This window comes from Anabrus simplex, chromosome 1, assembly GCF_040414725.1.
Source record: "Anabrus simplex isolate iqAnaSimp1 chromosome 1, ASM4041472v1, whole genome shotgun sequence".
In the NCBI taxonomy this organism is placed as follows: domain Eukaryota; kingdom Metazoa; phylum Arthropoda; class Insecta; order Orthoptera; family Tettigoniidae; genus Anabrus; species Anabrus simplex.
Genome location: NC_090265.1, coordinates 647,409,992 through 647,432,964, shown reverse-complemented (window position 1 = coordinate 647,432,964; position 22,973 = coordinate 647,409,992). Strand labels below are relative to the sequence as shown.

The following is a 22,973-nucleotide window of genomic DNA, read 5'->3' as shown; positions in this document are numbered from 1 at the left end:
TTTAAGATATGATTTTAAATGATTGATAATTTTAATTGATTTAAAGCAAAGTCTTGCTGAAACAGGAAATTTATCACTTTTCTGGAGACTTATGTTGAGATGTATTAAAAATACCATGAATTAATCCAACCTAAAAGTTAGTAAACATTATTTTAGCAAAGTGTCCTATGAACAAGTTAGAATAATGAATGTTAGCTATGAAGAATGTAATACCGTTATGTAACCACAATATTTCCCATGATGAACTTGCATTTATTAACATTTTTATTTTATGAAGGTTGTAAATATGAAGAATTTTCTGCACATTTCAATGATGATAATAAGATGAAATGAAGAATGTGATCATTAACAAATATTTTCAACCCACCAGATGTAAATTAATTAATTGATTTTGAATTTTATTATCATTATTTCATTTTTCTCCAAGATTCTTTTCTTAATAAATAATAGTAGTTAAAATTAACTTGAGATCTTATTTATAGCTTTTTACAGTAGTGTAAGGTACCTTAAGAGTTAAGGCGATAAATTTTCGGGTAATCATATGATCCATGGATACGTCTGATGGAGACGTCCATCAAGTCTACTGGGAGATGAAATATTACTTGGTGTATCGGTTCTCTTCCTGATCCCACGTAGAACAACTATACATTCAAGAACCCTGAGAGACCAGTCGGGAGTTCTTTTACGTGACTCATCCTGGACGCGGGAAGGGCGCAGTACTGTTCAGACTGAAGTTCATTTTTAACACTTCCTTTGTTTCTCTACAGTCAACCATTCATTTCCACTTGTTCAGCTCCTGCCAGGTCAGGGTGTTGATGGTACTTCTCCACCATTACCTCTCCTTCCACCACTCCTCCTTAGTAATTGATTAGTCAGTGTGAGCGCTGATCAAACACTTAAATGACATACATACTGAGGCAGCATTTCATCATGCACATTTCCTCACAAATAAATTACAGACGTTCATGGTGTGGGTTACCACAGTCATGTCCTAGTTCGTAAACCATGGGCAACAGCTGAGTGGTCTAGTAAGTTGTCCTGAGAGTCAGGATACCAGTTGCTAAAGAATGGGAATGGGCATCTTGGACATATTCAGAGTCATGGAGCTCCTTGTGCCCAGGCGGCTATGACTATACAATCCACCGGTGGTCTTTAACCCCTTAGAGGAGAGATCCTCACTTCAACAAAGTGAAAGTAGCGTAGCATCCTGTTTCATGAATTTACTGAGCTCAGAACCTTGTTAGCAAGCCTTGTACCTATGGGAATAACGGAGTTCCACTCCCATTTGACAGGCGAAGGACTCCTTGGAAGCTACTTGGCGAACGAAATGGAATTCGATGGGGAGCTATCAATATTAATGGGGCTTATAGAAGAAAGAAAGTAGAACTGCCTGAGTCAGCAAAGAGGATGCATCTGGATGTGCTAGGAGTAAATTATATTCGGGTAAGGGGAGATAACGAGGAAGAGATAGGAGATTATAAAGTGTACTTGACGGGTGTTAAAAAGGGAAGGACAGAGTGTGGGATAGGGCTTTTCATCAGGAATGCTACGGCACGCAATAGAGTTTCTGTCTTTTTTTTGCTATTTGCTTTATGTCACACCGACACAGATAGGTCTTATGGCGACAATGGGATAGGAAAGGCCTAGGAATTGGAAGGAAGCCCCAGCATTTGCCTGGTGTTAAAATGGGAAACGATGGAAAACCATCTTCAGGGCTGCCGACAGTGGGGCTCAAACCCACTATCTCCCGATTACTGGATACTGGCCGCATTTAAGCGACTGCAGCTATCGAGCTTGGTATAGTTCCTGTTAGGCACATAAATGAGTGAATGATCTGGGTAGATTTAACAGTTGTAGGAATATGGACAAGAATTGTCTCAGTGTATTCACCATGTGAGTGTGGAGATGAGAATGAAGTTTACAAGTTTTATGAAGCATTGAGTGACATCGTAGTCAGGGTCAACAGCAAAGACAGGATAGTGCTAATGGGTGATTTTGATGCGTGAGTTGGAAATAGAACTGAAGGATATGAAAGGGTGATTGGTAAATGTGGGGAAGATATGGAAGCTAATGGAAATGGGAAGAGTTTCCAGGAGTTCTGTGCTAGTACGGGTTTAGCAGTTATGAATACATTCTTCAAGCATATGGCTATTCATTGCTACACATGGGAGAGTAGGGGTACCAGATCCATAATAGACTGTATCTTAACCGACTTCAAATTCAGGAAATCTGTTAGGGTTGTACGGGTTTTCCAGGGAATTTTTGATGATACAGACCAATATCTGATCTGTATTGAATTTAGCATCTCTAGGCCTAGGATAGAGAAAGTGAAATCTGTCTGCAAACTAATAATGGTAGAAAATCTCCAGGATGAGGAAATTAGACAGAAGTATATGGATATGATTAGTGAGAAATTCCAAACAGTGGACAGTAAGCAGGTTCAGGATGCAGAAGGAGAATGGATGGCATCCAGGGATACTGTAGTAGAAAAAGCAAGGGAATGCCTAGGAACAACTGCGTGACTGTGTGTAGAGGTGGGAAAAAGCAAAAATCTTGGTGGAATAATGAAGTGAGAGCAGCCTGTAAATGTAAAAAGAAGGCTTATCAGAAATGGCTCCAAACAAGGGCTGATGCAGACATGAAAGAAACAGAGCAAAACCAATTGTTGTTGAATCCAAACAGAAGTCGTGGGAAGACTTTGGTAATAACCTGGAAAGACTAGGTCAAGCAGCAAAGACACCTTTCTGGACAGTAAGAAAGAATCTTAGGAAGGGAGGGAAAAAAGAAATGAACAATGTTTTGGATAATTCAGGTGAACTCATAATAGATCTCAGGGAATCACTGGACAGATGGAGGGAAAATTTGAAAATCTTCTAAACGTGAAAGGAAATCTTCCTGGTGGTGTCGCGAACAACCCAGCTCATGGGGGGATGAAAATGATGTTGGTGAAAAAAGGAAAAGTGATAAATAAACTCCATTGTCATAAAGCAGCAGGAATGGATGTAATTAGACATGAAATGATAAAGTATAGTGGGAAGGCAGGGATGAAATGGCTTCATAGAGTAATAAGATTAGCATGGAGTGTTGGTAAGGTACCTTCAGAATGGACAAAAGCAGTAACTGCATCTATCCATAAGCAAGGAAACAGGAAGGATTGCAACAAATATTGAGGTACCGTATCTCATTGATTAGTATACCAGGCAAAGTATTCACTGGCATCTTGGAAGGGAGGGTGCGATCAGTGGTTGAGAGGAAGTTGGATGAAAACCAGCGTGGTTTCAGACAACAGAGGGGCTGTGAGGATCAGATTTTCACTATGCGCCAGGTAACTAAAAAATGCTAGGAGAGGAATAGACAGTTCTGTTTATGATTCGTAGATCTAAAGAAAGCATATGACAGGGTACCGAGGGAAAAGATGTTTGCCATACTCGGGGACTATGGGATTAAGGGTAGATCATTAAAATCAATCAAAGGCATTTTTGTTAACAATTGGGCTGCAGTGAGAATTGATGGTAGAATGAGTTCTTGGTTCAGGGTACTTACACGGGTTAGACAAGGCCGTAATCTTTCACATTTGTTTTTCGTAGTTTACATGGATCATTTGTTGAAAGGCAAAAAGTGACAGGTAGGTGGAAATGTAGTAAGCAGTCTGGTCTATGCTGACGACTTGGTCTTAATGGCAGATTATGCTGAAAGCCTGCAGTCTAATATCTTGGAACTTCAAAATAGGTGCACTGAGTATCGTATGAAAATTAGCTTTTTGAAGACTAAACTGATGTCAGTAGGTAAGAAATCCAGGAGAACTGAATGTCAGATTGGTGATACAAAGCTGGAACAGGTATTTAGGATGTTTGTTCTCCCAGGATGGTAATATAGTAAGTGAGATTGAATCAAGGTGCAGTAAAGCTAATGCAGTGATCTTGCAGTTGCGGTCAACAGTATTCGTAAGAAAGAAGTCAGCTCCCAAATGAAACTATCTTTACATCAGTCTGTTTTCAAATCAACTTTGCTTTACGGGAGCAAAATCTGGGTTGAATCAAGACATCTTATTGATAAGTTACTCACATGAAAGTAGCAAGAATGATTGCTGGCAAAACAGGTGGGAACAATGGCAGGAGGGTACTCGGAATGAGGAGATAAAGGCTAAGTTAGGAATGAACCCAATGGATGAAGCTGTACACATAAACAGACTTTGGTGGTGGGACCATGTGAGGCAAATGGAGGAGGATAGGTTACCTAGGAGAATAATGGACTCTGTTATGGAGGGTAAGAGAAGTAGAGGGAGACCAAGACAACGATAGTTAGACTCAGTTTCTAATGATTTAAAGATAAGAGGTATAGAATTAAATGAGGCCACAATACTAGTTGCAAATAGAGGACTGTGGCGACGTATAGTAAATTCACAGAGGGTTGCAAAGTGAGCGCGGAAAGGCGTAACGGTCTATAATGACGAAAATCCACAGCCTGTTTCCAGTCACTCGACCGGATCAGGAATGGAATGAATGAAGCCCCCATCTAGCAGCAAGGATAGGAATTGTGCCGGCTGCCGAAGCCTGTCGCACTATGATATTGGAGAGTGTTGCTGGAATGAAACATGACGGGAAAAACCGGAGTACCCGGAGAAAAACCTGTCCTGCCTCTGCTTTGTTCAGCACAAATCTCACATGGAGTGACAGCTATTTGAACCACGGAACCAAGCAGTGAGAGGCTGGCGCGCTGCCACCTGAGCCACAGAGCGGTGTCTATGATGATGATGATGTATATATGTATTTATTGTTTTCTTTGATTAGAAAAAGCCAGTATAGCCAGGAACATCTTAATTAGTTCCCGAGAAAATGGAGTTGGGGGTGACCCCAGAATGCGTAATGTCACAAGCCACACCTCCTGGAAGATGAACACATGTGACGTTGCCTCATTTGCTTCTCCTCCATTCTCAGGGATGGCCAAAATCTACACCCAAACGTTATCTGTTTTCCTTCCCACCCAGAATTCTTCTGATTACATACATTATCTCTTTAATTTCATAGGAACTTCTCTGCACCACATGAAGTTCCTTACATTCTGATAAAACATATTCCCCACTTGTACCCTTCTGCTGATCTCCTTATCCAATCTTGCATTATATCACTTCCCAAATATTTGAAGCATTCAACAACCTCAAGGTTTTGTCCCCTGATACTAACGATTCCTTTTCCTTCTGTTTCTCCTCTTGTCATCCCCACAGTTTAGCTTTCTCCACACTGATTTTCATACTATATTTCTCATTACTGTCATTTAAATACTCTAGTTGGATTTACATTTCCGTACTGCTAACTCCCCGGATCACTATGTTATCTGCAGTCAACAATATACTCGTATTCCTGGTATATGTTACCTTTGTTTCCTTTAGAATTTCATTCATAACCATTATTAATATACTGTAAGTGAAAATAAATACACTAAGTATATAAATACACTTCTCTGTCTTAGTCCAATTTGATTTCTAAAACAATCTGGACACAACTCAAACAGTTTTTATACATTGCTTTCACTAATTCCCTTGATTGCTTTCCAGGGTTTCCCACACCTTTCCTCTATTAACAGTAGAGTTTGCTTTCACTGGATCAAGAAATACCATTACCAGATATTTTCCATATTCCTACTGTTTTTCCACCAATATACTGATGGTAAATATAGGATCTATCATTGACCTGCCCTGTCAAAAGCCATCCTATTGTTGTTCTAAATTTCTTCACATCCTTCCTCTCATCCTCCTTTCTTTTATTCTCTCCAATAATTTAGCTACTTGTGACAACAGCGTAATTCCTTGATAATTGTCACATCATTTCCTATTACCTTTCTTAAATATTGTATTTGCTTGCATATAACTCGCATTAATTTCTGACGTCACAAATGCATACCGTACATAAACAACATAAAGTTTGGGTATTCCGTAGACGTGCCTACATTAAATACCGGGACTGTACCAATTGCTGTCACGGTACTTTGTACGTGACATTACAAGAAGAAGCTGCATTTCTTTCTACCTGCAGAACAGTTGAGGCTAGCCGCTATAACAAAAATACCTAACTCGCAAACCCCCGCCCCAAGGCTGCATTCCTAGCCAGTCAGTCACACTCTGTCATCTCTCTCACTCTTCCATCTTTGTCAATATGCTTATCGCTACCTGTCCGGCAGAGCTGATTGCATGAACTGGGAGTGTTTCCCTGTCCAGGCAGTCAAGTGATCACAGCATTAGGTATCGTCCATCTGTTGTATTGTAGACAAGTACCAGTATTCAGTCTTCACTTTTCATTCTTGTTTCTTAGTTAAGTTTTCTTGTGTAGGTCGATATTTAAGTCATGGAGAAGCGTGGTAGTTATATGGCTGGGTTTAAACTCAAAGTGATAACATATGCTGAAGAACAAAGTAACAGAGCTGCCGGTCGAGAATTCAGTGTGACTGAGTTTAATATTCGCTACTGGCATAAACAGAAAGCTGCGTTAGAAACCACCAACTGAAAACTTAAGGCATTCAGAGGGCTGAAAATTGGTAAGTTTCCTGAGCTGGAAGACGAGTTGCTTCGTTAAGTTACAGAGTTGCAAAATGATGGGTTTAGTATCTCGCACGAGATGCTACATTTCAAAGTGCGCGAACTAGCGATTAAAGGAGGAATCAGCTGTTCGGATCTCAAAGTGAGCCAGGGTTGGATCCGCAGATTCATGACACGAAAGGGATTGTATCTGCGAAGGCGAACATCTCTCTGCCAGAGAATGCCAAGCGATTTCAGTGACAAAATCTTAGATTTTCATCACCATGAGATAACAATGCGGAAGAATAACAATTACCTCTTATCTCAAAGTGACAATGCAGATCAAAACTCTGATAAACTTTGACATGCCATGCAACACCACCATCAACAAGAAGGGAGAATCTAGCATGCTTGTACGTACAAGTGGGTGTGAAAAACAGCGTTGCACTGTTATCCTAGCAATAACTGCAGACATGTGAAAATTCCCACCGTACATTTTTTTTCAAGAAAAACAGTGTTTAAAGCGAAGTTTCCTAAAGGCCTCCATGTATGGGTTCAAGAGAAAGGATGGATGGCTACACCTCTTGTCCAGGACTGGGTCCGTACAGTGTGGGGAGCACGGCCAGGGGTACTGCTTCGACGCCCAGCAATGCTAGTATAGGACAGTTTCCGCGGACACTTGGTGGAAGACACGAAGAAACACCTTCAGGAATTGAAAATTGATCTCTTAATTATTGGTGGACTCACACATTTTCTACAGCCCTTAGATGTTTCCGCCAACAAGTCCTTTAAGGACAACATACGTAAATTGTACACCGAATGGATGGCAGGAGGGGAGCATGAGATAACGCCAGCAGGCAAAATAAAGAGGCCGTGAGTTGAACTCATATGTGTGATTGGGTTATGCGGGCATGGGTTATGGTGTCGACAGACGTTATTGTTACGAGTTTCTTGAAGACGGGCATCACAAATGCATTGGACGGAAGTCAGGATGATGCAGTATGGAATGGTGACCAGAATGATGTACGCGAGAATAGCTCAGAGACAGAAGGCAGTGACAATGAATAGGGTAAGTATGCCAGTGGTCTCGTTTCAATAGCCTAAAGCCAATTTTATGTTTTTTTCCTTTTTGGGAATACAATCTTTTGCACAAAAATCCCCGCAAATATCATGCACCGAAAATGTTCACACTTATTTTTGTCAAGAAAGCGCAAGTTACATGCAAGCAAATATGGTACTGGTATTGAAATGAAATGGCGTATGGCTTTTAGTGCCGGGAGATCCCAGAACAGATTCGACTCGCCAGGTGCAGGTCTTTTGATTTGACTCCCGTAGGTGACCTGCGCGTCGTGATGAGGATGAAATGATGATGAAGACAACACATACACCCAGCCCCCGTGCAAGGGAAATTAACCAATGATGGTTAAAATTCCCGACGCTGCCGGGAATCGAACCTGGGTCCCCTGTGACCAAAGGCCAGCACGCTAACCATTTAGCCACGGAGTATTATTACACCTTTACACCAATCAACAGATACTTGCTTTTTCTTCCATATACACCTAGCAGCCTATATACATATTGCTGAACATACGCTTACAGGGTTGTATTGAACTGAGAGGCTATGCCCACTTAACAACATCAGGGCAAATAATCACAGTTCCAACCATTAGATATAGGATTTGATTCAGCTCTAATTTCACGACTTTAAGAATGCAGTTGAACTTGATTTTTACAAGTGTATAGAATAATAGCCATCACAGAATATGAGATTTTACATTTTTGACTCACAAGGGTTATCTTTTTTGTAAATTAGAGTTTTAACCCTTTGGATGCCGACCCATAATAGGGCGTCATATGCATAGAATGCCAAGCATGTTTCAATGGATTTTCCATTACTGTATAAAATTTGTTATTTACGTCTCATTTTAAAAGATATGGAGGTAAAATTAGGTATGTGAGCTTGATATATTCCAAGGAATATAAACATGTGAATTGCATTTCAAAAAACAAAATTTTGTGGAATATTGTGCACAAAAATAACATTATTTTTTATTTAAAGAAAGGAAAAACATAATTTGAAATTAATTAGCACATTTTACACTAAATCCAAAGTGACAATGTGAAGATATTTCATCTTAACTCTTATCGGGGATGATATATACCAATTTATATTGTTAATGTAGGTCTATTTTCCAATTTATAAACTAATTTCCAAAAGCATTGAACATGTGGAGAGAAGGACACCAACAGTGTAACCTGTCAACGATTGGATATTTTATGAATTTTGGGAGAGTAATAGTAATCATTTGAGAGAACTGTGTCTAATACCAGTATTTGTTACAACAGAACAGTTCAGAAGATAAGAATAACATACAAAATCAACTAATAGTGGCAGGAATGAAAGTGTAAAGAACAGATTGAAATATTCTATGGGTGGAGCATCAGGATGAGGTAGACCTACATGTTTTGGCCCTGGGATTTGATAAAAATGGTAGGGATGGACAATATTACTTTCAGGGAATATGCATTCAGTCCAATAACCATCTAATTCACTGCCACTGACATTTTCATTAGCACTGTTACTATAACTCTTTGATGTTGCACGAAATGTTGTAAGCCCATTAGCCAATGGCACGGCTTCATCATCCCTGGTGCGCTATCTGAAGACCCCAAAAACATCACATTCATCACTTTCGATAAAATTAGAGTCGCTTACATCTTCAAACCACCCCAAAAGTTCCTCAATTTCTTCTCCCGAATTAGGCCTACGTGACGACATGCCTTGTTGTCATAAATATACTATTTACAACTTTACTACGACCTAAATAAATTGCTAAGTAACTATAAATACAGTAGAAATAATAATAACGTTAATATATTACGATAAGTAACTCAAATGCGTCAATTAGAACGTAAAATTATTGAAAACAAGTCACAACAAGCGGACATAAACAAACAAGGAGGCTGCCATATTGGATCATAGATGTCAAGCGCTCACAGATCATACACTCAAAATCGACGAGTAAACTAGCAAAAATGAAGATATGTCAGTGCCATCTAATGACATAAGAAGGAATTACAATTACAAACATTCTACCTACTTGATTTGTGGCGCAATATAGCGCCTTACTGCATAACTACACCACTTATACGAGGGTGCCGATCGAATCGGCATCCTGGCATTTTTCGTACAGAATGTAAGTGCCGATGCATCGGCACCTTGGCACTGTAAGAGTTAAACTTACCGTTAGATAGATATTAAGGAGTTAATTATACCAATATGTTGTTTTATATTCTTATATCTCCAAGTTTCTCTACTTATTATGCAGCTGATGATGGTGCCTAAATGAGCGCCGGAACTAGTTCTGCAATAAAATATATGTTGTAAAAACCATCTAGCAACAGTGTATTTGTATTGAACAAGATGGAACCTTAAAGATTTTTATTTAAATTGTGATCTCAGTTCAATACGGGCAAATAAGATGAAGTTCCTCACATTTAAAAATAATCATCAAGGTGGTTAAGGTCATGGCAAAAAATAAAAGGAGAAGAATGACAAGAACAAAAAGAACAAGCAGATGAAGTGCTTCAACTGCAGAAAAACAGGTCACCATAAAAGAGACTGCAGAGCACTGAAGAAAACAGGTGAACAATCTGCCAATAGTGCTGACCACGTGTGTTTGTACATTCTGACAGATATGATGTCGACTCAGGCACTTCAAACTAGAAACGACGCAGATTGTGATACCTGGTGTATTGACAATGGCTGCACATCTCAAAAGAAAAGGACATTAACGCTTTCGCGAAACTCAATGATGAGGGACTTGGGAAACTGTACCTGGCCAGCTGTGCACTTGTTGATATATTGAGGGGAAAGGTTCTGTTTTAACTGTCACAAAGGTAAATGATGAGGTCAAGCGATTGGTTTCCAAAGTATCTGCATGTGGCTGAGTCGCACGAATATTCATTATCAGTGAGTAAAACCACAGATAAAGGTTATTACGTCAAAATCAAGAAAATGAAAGCCAAAGTTGTGGACAGCAATGGGCACATACTACTGACTGCGACTTGTAAGAACGTATAGTAGTATCTTCAAGGACAATGCAGTGCGAAGTGCAAGAACATCATTGAGGGTGGCAAGGTAGGGAAAATTCCAAAGATGAAACCTCTAGAATATTGGCATATCCTGCTAGAACATTTCAATATATATGACCTCCCCAAAGGTGAATGGAAGGGGAATCTGCAAGGGATAACAATAGAAAATGTCAAGGAGGAATTTGATTGCACAGTCTGCTCACAGGGGAAGATGGGCCGACCGCTGTTCCCGAAAGCATCTGAGAGAAATTCGGCCATGGGCGACCTAGTGCCTTTGGACGTTTTTGGCCCAACACTCATTCCCTCACACGCTATAAAAATAAATTTTTGCATATTCATTGAAGACTCCTCCAAGATGGTGCGAGATAAAGCTCATTAAACAGAAAAATTGGGTACTTAAAAGGTTTTACATTTTCATATCTAATATGTACACAGAACATGGAAAGAAAATCGAGAGTCTTCAATCATGTAATAGATTAGAATCTGAGAAACTAGATTTTGACAAACTATGTGAGAAACATTGGATATCCTGACTACTAATAGCTCCCTACAATCCTGAACAGAATGGGTCACCAAGAGACACAATTGAACACTTGGGAAGAAGGCAAATGTTTGCTAATACAATCAGAGTTGCCATCAACACTTTGCGGGGGAGAGGCAATTAACATCACAAACTTCATCATAAAAAGGTGTCCCAAGAAAAAGTTGAAGGGGAAGATGCCATACGAGCTTGGCATGTTAAGCCACCCGATGTGAATGACTTCAAACTGTTTTGGTCCAAAGTGTTAGTCATGGACAGGAAACCAGGAAGAGGTACGCTCGAACCTTGCTCCAGGTAAGGAATCTTTGTGGGATACAGCACGGAAACAAAGGGATATTGGGTCTGGATTTTGAGCAATGGTAAGATCAAAGTGTCAAGAGATGTCAAGTTACTGGGATCAGTTACAGCTTTGGAAAGGGATCAATAGCAGAATAAGGAGACGCAGATTATGGAGGGTCGATTGACGACAGATGCCCATTTACTGGAAACGTCTTTATTATTCAAGGTTATAAATTTCATTATTGGTTCCGTATTGAATTAAGATTATATATAATTTACAAAGTTTATTCCACCTACACAATACTGTACAAAAATTGCAATGTCTATAAATACATTACAATATGCTATCAAGGGACTAGTTTTGACCCTATGTGGCTCATCATCAGCCTAACTAAGATACACTTATGGATTTGCCGATGTCCTAAAACAAAATTACATTGTGGAAATAAAAATTAAAAGAGTAAACTGTGTAGGTGATGCGATAATGTACATATAAAATGGTGGAGTGATGAAATGTTGATAGATAAAATAATGTTGTACTGAACAATGACAAATAAAATATTATAGAATAGTATCACATGATTTTTCACAATGATGGTTAAAATATGCCCTTGTTTAGTGAATACTCTAAAATTGCACATTAAAAGTATAAAATGCTGTTTGAAGAAGTATCTGGACTTTGCATTCAATGCCCTTTGTGGCTCTTGTCTTTAACTGGCTGATAGCTTCCACTTTTTCCCCTGATTGGTGTTAACAGAGGATGGTGCTTAAAACAATAGTCGCCGGGCTGAGTGGCTCAGACGGTTAAGGCGCTGGCCTTCTGACCCCAACTTGGCGGGTTTGATCCTGGCTCAGTCCAGTGGTATTTGAAGGTGCTCAAATACGTCAGCCTCGTGTCGGTAGATTTACTGGCATGTAAAAGAACTCCTGCGGAACTAAATTCCGGCACCTCGGCATCTCCGAAAACTGTACGAGTAGTTAGTGAGACGTAAAGCAAATAACATTTATTATTATTATTATTATTATTATTATTATTATTATTATTATTAGAAAAACAATAGTCACCTCCACTACTACTACCACCACTGCTATAGCAACCCTCCATTCATTTTGTGTTGTGTAACTCCTTCATGAAGAAAGTAATTAAATAAGTACTTCAGATACTGTACTACATCCCAACCCATTGCCCTTATTATACCTCCCCACCAGAAATCTTATCAATTCCTGCTACTTTACAAAAAAATGCAAAAGTTGAAAACTAGAAAAGATTTTTATTACAATAGTTATGTTTCAGCACTATGCCAGTATCAGTCACTTCCTCAACCTCAACGTTATCCGTATGTCCAAATGTCTTAACACCCTGCACACTGAATACTTGATGCAAGTGTAATGGACTAGTATAACTTGGAAACAATATTCTCTAACCCATGGGTAAATTATGGAAATATCAAGCTTGATGAGTATTATTATTTTTATTATTATTATTATTAGCGCTATATGGCAAGGAAATGGAAGTGTTCCTTATTTGCCATCTGGAAATCTGGCAACCCCATATCCAATGCCTGTCGTAAGAGGCGACTAAAAGGGCCCCAGGGCGTATGAATTTGGGAGAGTGGGTTGACGACCCTAAGGCCGTTAGCTGAGTCCTGGCATTGCCCCCAATTACTTGTGTCAAGCTTCTCACTTTAATCTATCCTATCCAACCTACCTTGGTCAACCCTTGTTTCATTCCCACCCTGACGGTATTAGGTCGCGATGCCTACAGTGCCTTTCCAGTCCAGATTAATATAGTTATGTCCGGACTTCATTTGGTATAAATCGTGGTCTTATTGCACAGTTCAAAAAAAGTAGAGGTACATGTTTTGTAATGTTCGGTATGTGAAAGTTAATTTGGTAGATGGGGTTCCATTGGTGGTACAGCATAACTTGAGATCTTAGTTACTCAGGGTATGTCAAATCGAAGTTAATACTCCATCTGTAGGCGTAGCCATGAATTAAACTGTCAGGTGACCCCTCAAAATAAAGTGAATAGCGGTGCCTCCGTGTGTCGTTGTGAGGTACACAGACTACTGCGGTCATTTAAGCATGTTGTACGCAAACCAGCACATCCTATGAGACGTCTTAATAAGGTTCAAGTCGCAAGGGCCGTCACTTTGATCCAGGAAGGATGGCCTTTTCGTCGTGTTGCGATGGATCTCAATGTCTCTCCGCCAGTTATTCAACACTCGTGGAATCGCTACAATGAGACAGGCCCGTTCACAAGGAGGGTTGGACAAGGTCGTGGACGCATGACAACCCCACAGGATGACCGATATCTGACCATCTGTGCGTTGCGGCGTCGTTCAGCAACTGCCAGAGAAATGCAACAAGACCTCAGGAGGGTCACTGGAGTCACAGTGTCTGACCAGACAGTAAGGAACTGGTTAAGAGAAGTGTTCTTATGACCCAGACGGCCTGTTCAAGTGGCCCGTTCAATGCAGCAACATCGCGCAGCTCGCCTTCTGTTTGTCTGTACCCATGTCAACTGGCAACTTTGACAATGGAGACCTGTGTTGTTCACAGGCGAGTCCAGATTTCCCCTGACACAGCGTGAGGGACATCAACGTGTATGGAGACACAGTGGTGAGCAGTATATGCCAAATGTTGTGTAGGAAACCTACCGATTCGGACAAGGTTCTGTGATAGTGTGGGGTGGCATCAGTATTGATTGCCGTACGGATCTTGTCATCGTTCGTGGCAATCTTGCTAGGGTGGGGCACATCGAGCAGATTCTGCTACAGCATGTGTTGGTTGCTTGCATACGGTCTGGGCCCTGAATTCGTATTCATGCACGACAATGCCAGGGCTCATGTAGCACATATCACCAGAGCAGTCTTGCGAGAACTGGACATTCAAGAGATGGAATGGCCAGCAGTGAGTCCTGACCTTAATCCTGTCAAGCATGAGTGGGATAGACTTGACAGAAGTGTTCACGGGCGACCTGTTCCACCACAGAATCTCCAAGATCTCAAACAGGCTCTCATTGAAGAACGGGACCTGATACCGCAATGTGACCTCCGTCGACTTATACGGAGCATGCGACGTAGGTACCAAGTTGTGAAAAATGCTTGTCGAGGAGATACACCAAACTGAAGCTCTTCAACTGCAATAAAAATCCACCCTGGGGGACTGTTATCACTTTGTTTTTGCCCCTATTTGGACATTTCAGTTTGTGTTCTGAAAACAAACACGAATCCACAGATGTTCTTTTGTATACTTCAATGGCAAAGAGTAAAGGTTTAGTTGGTAACATACCTGGGTGTGAGGTATTGTTTTGTGGATCATGGCATACGTTCAAAAACATGTTTCCCTAATTTTTTCAACTGTGTAATTGTGTAATATTTGTGAGGTTATGTCATGAATTATCTGCTGTATGTATATTAATATGAGTTTATTTAATGTAAGGACACGTATTTTATAGTATATAATTTATTATTACCTGTATATATGATGTATAAATCCAATGCAATGTTGTGCAACTCATGGTAATAGTCCAGAACAACGTATCTTAGGAACTAGAGAGTTACAGAAAATTCCATTCATTGTAAATAGGTTACTGGAGACTCTTGAAATTACGAGAAAACATGCTGCGTCATATTCTTCTAGAAGTCTGGTCAGGCAATGTATATAAAGAGACAGTCTTGAGGTTTGAGTAGAGTTGTTTTAGTGAGAGTTATGAGTGCAAGTTGCTAATTGAGTATATGAATTTAGTACGTTGGTAGTTGATTGATATGCAAGTGTTGCAGTCTCCAGCCTTCTCCTGCTTCTTCATAGTAGTGTTTTGTTTCAAGATGGTAGTTTATTAGTGTGTGTGTGTGTGTGTATATATAATTTGTAAATAAAACAGTGTACACAACTGACAGCATTTTGTGTGTAGTCTTTGTGGCTACAACATACTTCTAAAAACCAAACCCCACGGCACTTAACGCCCTTGGCCTGCCCAGCGACCGCTGCTCAGCCCGAAGGCCTGCAGATTACGAGGGGTCGTGTGGTTAGCACGACGCATCCTCTCGGCCGTTATTCTGGGCTTTCGAGACCGGGGCCTCCATCTCACCGTCAGAGAGCTTCTCAATTCTAATCACGTAGGTTGAGTGGACCTCGAACCAGCCCTCAGGTCGAGATAAAAGTCCCTGACCTGGCCAGGAATCAAAACCGGGGCCTCCGAGCGAGAGGCAAGCATGCTACCCCTACACCACAGGGCCGGCTACAACATACTTCTGCCTTCTGCAAATCCTCACATGTACACTCCCCTGGGTCATTTAAATTTTCTGAAATTTCCTTCCTGATACCTACTTCTGCCTTAAAATACCTATTATACCCTTCCAGTTTTTCACTAAAATTCATATTACTGCCAATAATGCTCGCCATCATGTTATCTTTAGCTGACTTTTCTGCTAAATTAAATTTCCTAGTTAAGATCTTTCAGTGTATCCATCCTTCCACAACAATTTCTAACTCTATTTCTTTCTAATCTAAACCACCTCCTGTAGAATATGCTAATCTAGTCGTGACATTTTTCTACGTACCGGTCATCATTAAGTCAACTGCAATTATCTACAGAACATATTAATGTAAAAATATGAAGAAGGATATTGGCCAAAACATGCAATGGCAATGTCATTAGTTCAGACCATACAACTAATGGATGTATCAAGGGATGCAATATCAAAATGACATTTATCATATCTCAAGCATCAAATTAAAATAAAAGTTAAGTGCTCAAATTCCTTACTTGGATGAGTGAAGCGCTCTGGTCTCACTTTCGCTGTATGATGATCTGGAGTAAAGCAACAATCACTTGGTTGAAGAAATTCGTTCTCCTCTTCAGGCGTTTCTCCTAAAAAGGGAATGGATGTTACGCTAGAGGTGGTGGCTGTGCTAGTGTTCAAGGCCCTCTCTTACACTTAATCACTAGAAGAGTACACATCCTCATAACTTATAATTACAAACACAAATAACATAAATAATATTAGTGGTAACAATAATAATAGAATCCTTAATTTTAAAATACACAAAATGAAGTACACTTAAATGACATAACTACAGTAATCCGTCCGTCCATCCATCCATCCTCAATTATCAGGCAAGTCAGCAGGGTCCATTTAGCAAATGCTTCTGGCAAGCCACTTTAAACTTACGATGAGAGGGACTGTCTCTAATGTGTGAAGGTAGTGAATTCCATGACCTGGATGCAGAGATTATGAAGGAGCGGTTGTAAACAGCAGTGCAATTTACAGGTATGGCAAGAGAGGAGCCAGACCTTGTACTGTGGTCATAATAGGACGAGAGGTAAGAAGAAGGTGAAGAAAGATAGTTGGGAGTATTAGTGAAAAGTATTTTGTGCAGAAGTGATAGCATGTGAAGTTCACTGCGCTGGTGTATTCAAAGCCATGACAGCTCCTTATAATAAGGTGATATATGGCCATCATATCGCAGATTAATGATATATTTTTTGCAATTGTTCAGGCTCCGGTCCAGTTTCAGTATTTCACGATATATTACAGGACCATTTTAATGGATATAAGCATTTCTGTACTTTATTACACGTGCTTATTACCTGTTGAGTCCAATTTAGGGTCTCAGTCATAATAATTCCTAAGTCAGTCACTGAATAGAGTAGGGTATGACTTTATTGTTTAAAATTATTGGAGAGATGTCCCGATGCTTGAGGGAATATAGGTTTTTAGAGCTACCGATAATAATAATAATTTTTTATTTGGACTTATTAATAAGTTGTTTTTATGTGCATGATCAGTAAGATGTAGGTTGAATTTATTTTTAATAACTGCAGTATCTACATGACTAAGTTTTGAATGTACATCATCTGCGTACTCTTCAGTGGCGGCTCGTGACAAAATTTTTACGGGGTTCACAACAACATTTTTGTTGACATATCAGCAAAAAAGTAACATAGGTACATAAATCATTTCACTAAAAGCTCCTTGCATGGTTCCTTTTTCACAAATAATATGGTAGAACCCTTATAACGGAGGATAAATTTTATACTAGAAAATCTGTTAGTGTAGAACAAAAGTAAAATTCGTAATAACTTCACTGCACTGCGAATACTGAAGGATGCGAGCACTATTCTTGGTTTTTAAATAGCGCGAAGTTCACCTGCGCGTTAGTGTAGGACCAAACCAAACCCCATGGCCTACCAAGCGACCGCTGGTCAGCCCGGTGGTCTGCAGATTATGAGGTGTGGTGTGGTCAGCACGATGAATCCTCTCGGCCGTTATTCTTGGCTTTCTAAACCGGGGCCGCCATCTCACCATCAGATAGTTTCTCAATTGTAATCACGTAAGCTGAGTGGACCTCGAACCAGCCCTCAAATCCAGGTAAAAATCCCTGGCCTAGCCAGGAACCGAACCCGGGGCATGCGGGTAAGAGGCAAGCGCGCTACTGCTACACCACGGGGCCAGCTATGTTAGTGTAGAACATAAGTCAAATTCATAATAACTTTACTGCACTGTGAACACTGAAGGATGCAAGCACTATTCTTCGTTTTTAAATAGCACGAAGTTCACCTGGGTATGATGAGAAGCATACAAATAATGTGTACCACATTTACTGGTCAAATTTTTTAAAAAATAATTGTTTCCCAATTGACCCCAATAGTCTCCACATTATCTTGGTTAATCAGGGTTTTACTGTATCACATGTTCATTATTCTCATCTTGGAAATTATAGACAACACTAGCATAGAGAATTCAATACTCGCGTTTTTGTGTGCATGAGAATTATGTTTATTTATTTTTGCACTCAAATGAGCAAGGTCTTTGCACCCAGCTGAATTCCATACACTTCTTTCTTTGATAAACAATAAACAGGGCAAAGAAAAAAAGCGCATTCCTAGATCTACATCCACAGAGCCACATGCAGGTTTTGTACACTTCTCTCTTAAACTTACGCCTATACTCGCGTTTGTCAGTTTTTGTAACTTTTTCCATAATCAAATCTGGTCTGTCCAGTCCCAGTGTTTTAATTTCTAACTTATCCTGATAGGTTAATATTTCGCTGTTTAAAATTACCTTAACTAAATTCATTTCCTTTTACACAAAGAATACCATGGTTACAAACCATACAAACAGAGAAGTAAAACACAACACTTCAGATCGCAACATCATCTGCAAATGTGAAGGCTTTGATATCTCCATGTTCTTTCCTTTTAATAGATTTAATAGATTTCATCGTGCATATTTGAATTTTACTTCCATTTTCACTTAAAACACAAATGCATCTATCTTGAGTCCAGCATTTCTGCAATCCCCATAAATCTCTTCCCTGATTAAGGATATTTTTCCTCACACTTGTGAAGGACTCTGTTAGGATGAGCCCACTACCCTTCAAAGCTCACTTAGCGTGCCACACTCAATCACGATCTTGGTACCGAAGGAACTTAATGATCGGTCAATTTCTATGTGAGACCACTTCAGCAAACATTTGATTTCGGCGGCCCAGCCTGTGGCAGTGACCCACATCAAGAAGCGATATTTCCACTTTTCAGTGTCTATGGCATTTTGTTGTAAACGTCCTCAGATGGCTGTTCCGCGATGCCATGTAACAAGAGACAGTTCCGGTGACTGAATGTTCAGTCTCATTCAATACTCGTCTTGTTTCTGAAGCTGATTTTCCAGAGCATTCAACTATCTTTTAAATTTAGAGATGTCTTTACTGGCCTGTTTCATGAATGCCTGGAACTCGCCCCCAAGTGTTTGGAGCTTGTTTGGGGGGTTGGCGGAACTGACTGTTGAGTATAGGCAAGCTTAAAATTCTTTAATGGAATCTTCAAAAGCTGATATCTTTCTAGATACTTCCTTCAGAGACAGGGTATTTACATTTTAAAGAAATTAAATGGCGTACGGCTTTTAGTGCCAGGAGTGTCCGATGACAACTTAGGCTCGCCAAATGCAGGTCGTTTGAACTGACCCCCGTAGGTGACCTGCGCGTTGTAATGAGGATGAAATGATGATGAAGACAACATATACACCCTTCCCCCGTGCCAGCAGAATTAACCAATTATGGTTAAAATTCCTGACCTTGCCAGAAATCGAATTTGGAATCCCTAAGGCCAGCATGGTAATCAATTAGCCATGGTACCAGACTTTTTAAAGAAGGCACTAAAATATATAACTTAGTTTACACAGATCAGCAACTTAACTTTCTAATTTAAGCAGGGTGTAGCAAGAGCAACTTCAGTTGACCATATCACTTGCTGCCATAATAGGTATACTCTTACACCACTTCATACATTTCTCCTAAAAAAAAATTTTAAAAATTAAAAAAAAAAAAAATGGATGTTACAACTATGAGATTTAGTGAATTATAAAGATTACCACAAACAATGAATCATTTCTGGAACTAAGAAGAATTCTTGTTTATGTGTAATCTAATGAATAATACAGTATGATACAAAAAGCAACAGCCAGTAGATGTCAAGTAAAAAATGAACAGATTCAACTCTTGCATCTCCTACTATCTTAATAAATATCTCCTCAAGAAACCTGAAGTGGTGGGACTTATTGTCAGAGGCAGAGGCACGATTACATCTTTCTTCGTTGACATCTGCAACAGATTTAGAATCTGCAAAGATGTCATCAATGATGTTAACACAATAGCACTGAAGGAATTGATCTGGATATTGAGACAGAATATACATGCATGCACAGAAATGGTGTCCCGACATAAACAATCAACACTGCCCCAATCCAGTGCTGAAAAGGAGGGGACGGAGTGAAGGAATAGGGTTGAAGGCCATTCCAGTACCAAAACGGAGGGGAAGGGATTGAACAGTTATTAAAGTACTGAAGGCACAGTGTGTTTATTGCTATACATCCACCACTGTGCCCATTTCAATCACAACAAAGTCTTGTAGCGGGCTGTCTACCTGCAGGAAAGGGTTAAGCCTTCGAATATAGATGAAAAAGCTCACCAGTGCACATAGCAAGAAAACGACATCGAAGTTCAGAATTTGTGGTAAACGCTTTAGTCTTCTTATTCAAACAGCGTCACATAACCCAACTCCGTATGTACCATGAAAACATATATCAAACCTTATTGCTATAAATTTAGATGGGAATAGCCTTACCGAAATTTAACCAGATGCGAGAAAATATAATGTAACCTCAGAAATCAGTGATGTGCTGTGCCATATCTTGAGGTGTATTTACTTAATTTCAGTGTAGAGTATTAAAATTAAGCAATCATTTACTTAGCCTTAATTTCCAACAAGTTAACAACCTGCTATTGACCACATTATTTACGTATTTATTACAAAAACATGTTCACCTCTTTCATTTCTGATTTTCTTTACAGAACAGCAGCTGATGGGTATTACTAATCAACTCCGACATCGCCTTTGAATTGCAAGTGACTAATCTCATGTTTTAATTCATATTGAAATGTCCTATTTGCAATAACAAAGTTTTATTATAATCCACCTGTTCAATACATTATAATGTTGTCACATTTAAAATATCTTCATTAATTAAGAAGTTATTTGTGGGACATGTTTCGCTCCCTTACAGAGCATCATCAGCCAAATCTGAATCTCGAAGAATGCTTATGTTCGTAAATAATGACTAAAGAACTATTAAGCCATTTTTCACTAACTTAGACTTATTCTACTAGAATATCATAAAATACATAATCTTTGGTGACATGCCTTAACCCATTCCAGTCTGGGCCTTAATATCCCTAACAAACGTTCTGGACTGGGCATTTTTAAGGATATTTTAAACATTATATCTCTGTACCTGTAGTAGATATTTGCATGATTCTTTCTTCTTTGTGCTTGTTTGAACATCTAGTTTTGAAAGATGCTGTTTTTATTATGTCAACTATCACTTGAGATTTTAAAATTGTTTATATATTATACCATTTTTTGCAAATGGAAAAAATGTCTCACGGATAACTAAGCAAGTACAGTTTTCTGAAATACTATTATATTTACCTTATTTTGCTAATATAAAATGTGCATTGTAATTAAAAACAACAACAATAATGAGTGCAATATAAAAACAATAATTTATCAATAATAGTAATAATTACAAAAATGAAAATGGGAGCTCTTATGAAAATTTATTTTAATTGATAAATTTTGTCAAAAGTTACTCAAATGTAAAAATATTGTTCCATTTACCACAAATGGCTTCTGAGAAAGAGAAAATACAGTCTTCTAAACGGACAACTTTACTAATATGTGGACAATCTTACGTATTCACGCAAATTTGAAATTTGTTAAGAATGAACATGTTGACTTAGTTAAATGTAACAAAGGCTTTTCAGTCTGTCAAACACACAGCAAATACAATGTAAATTATAACACTATAAACATATCTGTAAAATACACACAAACATACAAAGAATGACATGTTTCGTTCTACAAGAACATCCTCAGATTCTATCAAGTCACTTAAAAACAAGCTTATATATGTACATTATTGTTTACGTAGCGTAAACTTGTCAATGATAGAGAGTTTAGTGATAACATGAAACAGTAATGACAAAAATAAAATATATACAATTATTAATATAATCAAAACTTACGTACTTATCTAGACTGCCGATGTTAAGTCCGTTATCAACAAACACTATTTCAGGACTGTGGTCATGGAAAGTTTTGGTGAGGCACGCTGCGCGTGGAGAGGGGAGGGCAAGAAAGGGAGGGGCCTTGTAGAGCGATGTGGATCTCTCCTATTGGATGATTAAATCAAGTACACTATACAGTGGAGAGGGGAGGGAGAAGTAGGGCGGAGCGGCTGGAGCGATGTGGAACCTTCCATCAACATTGGAGAGGGGAGAGATGTCATTGACCTATTTCATGTTAAATGTACCTTTATGTAATATGGAAGAATCCAAATTAATAATTTTTTAAAGTAAGGAACGGTATTATTATTATTATTATTATTATTATTATTATAAAAGCAATTTAATGAGTAGGTGTTCTCAGATATTATGTGAATAGAGCGAATAGGGGGGAATTATTTAAATGTGTATGCTCATTCAGGTTATTTGCATTAGCATTTTTTGCGACGTATATTTCTATTGCTTCTTTTATATTCAAAGATTTACTTTTATTTTCAAAGTGTAAAATTTTTAGATCAGTGTTGATGTCTGTGAAATGGTGTGAACAGTCGTATATGTGCTCCCCGAAGGCTGAATGCCGATTATATCTGATCGCGTTTTTGTGTTCTTTGTATCTTGTATGGAAATTATGTTTTGTTTGACCTATGTATGTGGCGTTGCAGTTAGGTTCTTGGCACTTGAGTTCATATACTCCTGACTTTGAGAAAGGGTCCTTTCGTTTAGGTTGCACCTCCTGATGTGTCTCTGTAGTGTGTTATTCGTTCGAAAGGCTACTTTTAAACCTTGTTTCTTGAAAATGTTAGCTACTTTGTATGTGTTTTTGTTAACATAGTTGAGAACCACGTAGTTTTCTTTGTCATGTGTGGTGCTTTCCCGTCGACTTTTCTTATGTTTATTTAATAGTTTTCTTTCGCGATTTGT

The 22,973-nt window shown here is 39.1% G+C and overlaps 1 protein-coding gene across 2 annotated transcripts in view; it reads right to left on the bottom strand.

The window, feature by feature from the left end:
* The window catches only part of LOC136857264 (uncharacterized), a 64,340-nt gene that overhangs the window by 14,643 nt on the left and 26,724 nt on the right, over positions 1-22,973 (bottom strand). The window contains exon 4 of one of the 2 annotated variants that reach the window (XM_067135772.2): positions 16,198-16,302. The exons of the other annotated variant lie outside the window; for it this stretch is intronic. Within the exon in view, the coding sequence (XP_066991873.1) occupies positions 16,198-16,302 (105 nt within the window). The remainder of the gene's footprint in view (positions 1-16,197; positions 16,303-22,973) is intronic. 2 annotated transcript variants of the gene reach the window in all.